Source organism: Eptatretus burgeri, chromosome 2, assembly GCF_056783735.1.
Source record: "Eptatretus burgeri isolate ZD-2024b chromosome 2, Ebu_testis_v1, whole genome shotgun sequence".
Classification (NCBI taxonomy): domain Eukaryota; kingdom Metazoa; phylum Chordata; class Myxini; order Myxiniformes; family Myxinidae; genus Eptatretus; species Eptatretus burgeri.
The window spans coordinates 118698166-118704165 of record NC_140962.1 but is presented as its reverse complement, the minus strand read 5'-3'; the positions used below and the strand labels follow the sequence as shown (position 1 = coordinate 118704165).

The 6000-nt window shown below is 40.0% G+C and overlaps 1 protein-coding gene across 1 annotated transcript in view; it reads right to left on the bottom strand.

Moving 5' to 3' along the window:
• AAAS (aladin WD repeat nucleoporin) overlaps positions 1-6000 on the bottom strand; it is an 89915-nt gene that overhangs the window by 17977 nt on the left and 65938 nt on the right. Inside the window, exons 11-13 of the mRNA XM_085870945.1 lie at positions 5599-5659; positions 1214-1304; positions 934-1018 (exon numbers count right to left, since the gene is read on the bottom strand). Coding sequence (XP_085727071.1) covers positions 934-1018; positions 1214-1304; positions 5599-5659 — 237 coding nt within the window. The remainder of the gene's footprint in view (positions 1-933; positions 1019-1213; positions 1305-5598; positions 5660-6000) is intronic.

Genomic DNA, 6000 nt, shown 5'->3' with positions numbered 1-6000 from the left:
TGTCTCTCTCTCTGTCTCTCTCTCTGTCTCTCTCTCTGTCTCTCTCTCTGTCTCTCTCTCTGTCTCTCTCTCTGTCTCTCTCTCTGTCTCTCTCTCTGTCTCTCTCTCTGTCTCTCTCTCTGTCTCTCTCTCTGTCTCTCTCTCTGTCTCTCTCTCTGTCTCTCTCTCTGTCTCTCTCTCTGTCTCTCTCTCTGTCTCTCTCTCTGTCTCTCTCTCTGTCTATCTCTCTGTCTATCTCTGTCTCTCTCTGTCTCTCTCTCTCGTTGAAAATTCAGCCTTCTGCACCAATGGAATTTCAAGACATGAGGGAAGGAATGTCACTCTCCCACCAACAGCAAGCTTACATATGGCCTCACTACTCCTGTCCTCTCCGACCTCTGCTCTCCAGTCTTCCCAAGCCATCCCAGGTCTCATGCGTTCCTCAAGAAACTCACCTGCTTACCTTCCCAATTACAGACTGGTTTCCCACCATGCATTAATTTGTCCCCTTATTCTCGCAATTGCAGAATTGTTTCCTTGTGTCCATTGTCTCATCCTCACTTCACTTTCTCAACTAAACTACCCATCACTACCGCATGCACATTCATAATCTCCTCTGCACACACTGAGACTTAACCATTCTGTCCCTCTCTGGGCCATTATTACTCATTTTTGTGCAATTCTCCCTCATACCTTGCACTGTTAATGGGAACAAATTTGGTACTTTTAGTTTGGTCTAAGCTTACAACATTGCAGGGGATGCTCTGGCCATGTGGTATTACATCGTGAAGACAACATTCCCATTGCATACTCCACATTTTCGGTGAGGAATGAGGGGGGGGGGGTGGGGGGATGTAAGAATTTTAGCCATACATTTGTAATTAAAAAGTTTGCTGTCCTCACATCCATCCCATTGGCCTCTTTAAAGTACAGTATATTTCGAAAATGTCTCACTTCACAGGTCTTCCATCAGCAGATTCTATTTCAAATGTGGAAACATCAGCAGAAATTGTTGCGACTTTCGATCCGCCCACCATCCCTTGGGATTCATCCCGGGGAAGAGGGGTGGGGGGAGGCAAAATGAAGATTGTAAAATTGCAATAGTGAAAACAAATCTTTAATGAATGGTGTGGATGTAAAAACCTTTGGGAGAGGATTGGGGGGAAGGGGTTGGGGGTGGGGGAATCTCCCTGTAAACACATTGAGAGTTTGTTTTGTGCTGATTGCTGCATACCTGCTCCAGTGGTAAACCTTAGGGAATAAATGACGTGTTCACCTTGAACAGCAAACAACAGAATGCTGCCATCTGGACTCCAGCAGGCACTCTGCACAAACAAACATGCCACATGATATTTAATTAACATTTCTACGACTCATTGGCAGGCAAAAAAGCCTTCAAACAAACTAAGGGCACAAGTTAAGTTACAAGTAACTTGCACACAGGACACCATTTTGCCACTCAAGACATGTTTTATTAACATAACATGAATTCAATCCTTCAGTTTATCTACTGAAATTGGAGGGGAAGGGGAGAAGGAGTAGTAGGCAGGCACAGGGACATCAGCAGTACATTTTCGTTGTTGCTTTTTGAGAGGTGGGGGTTTTGAAGAGTGAGTTGTAGGGTGAGGAATGAACAAACATCGATAACGCAATCACTTTTTAAAGACACCCTCTCACAGATATTGCAATCACTACATATGGACACCATCAGCCATCCATACCTAACCCACCTTGCCAGTCGTGCCAATGTCCATGCAGCCCCCTTTCCCTAATACTTCTTGGTATCAAGCTAATCCCTATTTAAACTTATTTACTTTCTGTTGCCATTACCATTCCAGGGAGACCATTCCATGCATCAACTGCTCTCCAAGTTATAGACCGCTGACTTACTACCATCCCAACTCTCCTTTAATCGCAAGCTGTGGCCCATGGTTCGGGCACTGTCCAACTTACTGAAGCTCTTCTACAGTTAGTTGGTCTATGTACTTCATTATCTTTAACATCTCTATCAGATCCCATCAAATGCCTCCTTTGTAATGTAAAAAGCCCCATCACCTTCAGAAGCTCATCGTAGCTGAGTTTAGATAGACCTGCAAACAATCGAGTCACTCAATGCTGAACCCTCTATATGGCAGTGAAGTCCTTCAAATCTGGTGACTAAACTGAACACAATATCAGGTAATAACTCCACGGCTTTTCAATTTCAAACAGGTCCCAAAAATTGTCCACATTCATGAAAAATCATTATTTTATTTAAATTGAAGTGTACAATTTAAAAATGTGTGGGGTAACGTATTCTGTGAACTCTCGGGTTACCTCCACCATCATTATGTTTTCACCCCCGTCTGTCTGTGAGCAGGATATCTCAAAAAGTTGGAGACCAATTCAGACAAAACATGGAGGACAGGTTTGGTGTGTGACAAGGAAAAATTGATTCCATTTTGGTGAAGATCCTGATCCAGATTTTATAATTTTTAAAATGATTCTTCACCATTGAGAGATGGGGCCAAAAACGATACATAGCATGATATTTTAAAATGCTGGGGATGAGCTCTGACAAAACTGGGTGGATGAACTGGGTAGTTGACAAGAACAAGCAGATTACATTTTGGTGCAGATCCGGCCTATCAGTACGATACAAAACGGAAACTGTTCAGCCTGGTGGAGGTATGCGCTCTACCGTGTGTCGCTCCAGTTCAAACATGCCTTGATTTCTGTAATTATATCAAACTCCTTGCTATCTCCTTTAGCTTCAATCTCCCCCTCATATTATTTACAATCCTGAAGTTGGTACAGAATGTTTCTTAACCTTTCCCTTCCTGTAATTATTTTTTTCCTGCCTGTCCTTAACATTCATGCCATCAGTTGCACTTCCTTCCTCTTCACCCTCTACCTAAAAAGCCCCAACTACCTTTTTAAACATTGCTGCTCCCTTTACATTTAGCCTTTGACCATCCTTCCAGAAATACTTCCTTTGCCCCCATAATGAATATCATTGCTTCAACACAAACCTTACTGCATAATACTGATAGCCTACACCATTCTTCCAACCATCATTTGACATTTGTCACTCCTCATAAATTACATTGCCTTTCCTTTTCTCACAAAAATACCGACCAGAAAACGTTTCCTCACCACCCTTTCCTTACAGTTGGTTACATACTGCACGGATTTTTCAAATCCTTTCAGTAAACATTCCCATCATTCCTACACGTACTCTCCAATCTTAACACAGTCTCTCGTCTCAGCATCACCAATATCTTCCTGCCATGAACCAAAACCACAAGTTTCCGTCAATAACAATTGCTCTGCTCTCTCAAAACAACTTAAAACTCTGTCTACTATCCTTCCTGCAGAATGAAGAATCTATGCATTAAATTCTTTCATCGCCAATCAAAACCATGTTCCTGGCATCTGTGATCCACCCTCACTTGCTGGTATCCTGTGTCGACCCATCCAGGATTGTGCCTAAGAGCCAAGGAAACTGCTTAGGCAGCACCAACACTGCACAGAGTTGTGGATATTGTGCCATTCCACATTCTAAATTTCTTCTGGACCAATCCATCAAAAATCTAGCTTGCATTTGTCCCAATTTCAAGATTAGCACAACCTGTTCATTTCCATTTCTTAAGGAAATTACATGCATGAATCTTCTGTGCCAAATAACTACTCCTGATTAAAGGTCAGTTAGCTCTTTATCATGGATATCTTGATTACAAATGAGCTTCAATAACTAGTGTTTTTTTTTTTCTTTTTGTTCTTTTTTTACAAGGCACATGATAATTTGCAGTGTTGGAAAATATGCAAAAATAGATTTGGGAGGGACCCCTTCATGTTTGGCTGTATTGTCTCAACGATTTTGACACGAAGTACAATTTAATTAACATCACTACCCATTTACAAGAAGAAAAAAAAAAAAGACAAGAATAAGCAATTAATAAAGCACCAGCATATTGTAGGTGTAAACATGGTGTCACAGCATATAATATAAGCTGGCATAAAGCACTAAGCCCAGTTCAAACATGAAGCCTGGGAATTCTCTCAGCAGCAACGGCAAAATTGCTGCTATCATCACTACTACTCTAATGTTGTGAATGATGAAATTATATATATATATATATATATATATATATATATATATATATATATATATATATATATATATATATATATACACACACACACAGGGTGTTCCAAAAAAAAAAATGTACTCACATTTTGGCTCCTCATAACTCATTGAATTTTTCATTTATTTTCAGATCAAATTGACCATAATAATGGCAGAAGTACGACTAGGTTTTGAAGAAAGAAAATTTATCATAAAGTGCTACTGGAAGCACGAAAACATCATGGAAGTGCAAAGACAATTTAGAAGACATTTTCACAAAGATCCACCAATGCGACGCACCATTGCTCGCATCTGAGATAAGTTTGAAACAGATGGAACTGTGCATGACGTCCATAAGGAGCGTTCAGGAAAACCACGGTCATCAACCACCCACGTAAAGGAAAATCAATTGCTGGAAACCCTCCACCGATCCCCATGGAAATCTGTACGACAAATGGCTCGTGAGACAGGGATCCCAAAATCAAGCGCCCATTGCATTTTCAAGCAAATTAATTGGAAAAGTAAATTTCCAAAATTAATCCATGCTCTAAATGAAGACGATCCTGACCGGAGAGCTGAATTTTGTGAGTGGTACTTGGGCAAATGCGAAGAAGATGCAGCATTTCCATCCAAAATTGTTTGGAGCGATGGGGCCAGCTTCAAGTTAAATGGCTCAATTAACCGACACAATTGCACCTACTGGGCTCCTGAAAATCCGCTTGTTACTATGGAACACCATTTAAACCTACCAGAGGTTACTGCGTGGTGTGGGATATCAGCATTGGGCATCCTAGGGCCATTCTTTTTTGACCAAACTGTCACTGGGGATGTTTACTCAAACTTGTTGCAGGAATCCGTCGGTCCACGTGTCAAAGAGATATTTGGTGATGAAGAGATTTACTTTCAGCAAGATGGAGCACCTCCCCACTACCACCAGGATGTAAGGGCCTATCTCGAAGCAACTTTTCCGAACAGATGGATTGGGCGAAGAGGTAGTGTTGAATTCCCTGCGCGTTCCCCAGACCTCACTCCAATGGACTTTTTTTTAATGGGGATATCTCAAAGATAAGGTTTACGGCTCAAAACCAGCAAGTCGATAAGCTGAAAGAGTAAATTGAAAGACAATGCCTTGCAGTTCCAAGTGAAATGATTCGTAACGCTGTCGAATCCATTGGTCCACGTTATCGGCTGTGTTTGGAACGTGATGGTCGTCAGTTTGAACATTTGTAAACATGCATTTATCCATTTAACCATTAATCTTGTTTCTAAGTCAATAAACAACGCATTTATTATCATTTAAAGAGTGAGTACATTTTTTGGGACTATATATATATATATATATATATATATATAGATATATACATATATATATATAGATATATACATATATATATATATATATATATATATATATATATATATATATATATATATATATATATATAGTAGTTTTACATTGCCACAAAAAGGTATGGGGTGGTATCAAGGTAGTATCAAGATTACACACTTGCCTGGCAGCGGCCTGAAAGCGTGGGCCAACGTTCCCAGTTCCATGTAAGTGTTTCGTACACACTGCTCATCCACATGAGAAAGGGGAGAGGGTTAAGTCCAAGTTACGGATCTGAATGAGCAATCTCTAAGTTTTTTTTTTAATGTAGAAAGTTTCTATGTTGAATTGTTTGTGTACTTTTTCAAATGTAACATGAAAAAAAAAAAAAAAACTATCGCAGAGGATGTTTTGTGCAGTTTGGTAAATTAAAGAAGTAATGTCAAAAACCAAAACTTCATTTTTATTTTTTGATATGGCATTTAGGCAAATTATGTCGATGTAAACACATATATTGTACCGCCTGATTGGAGCCAGTATTGAAATTATCTGCATGAAAACCATAGCCATGATATAAATGGGGGAA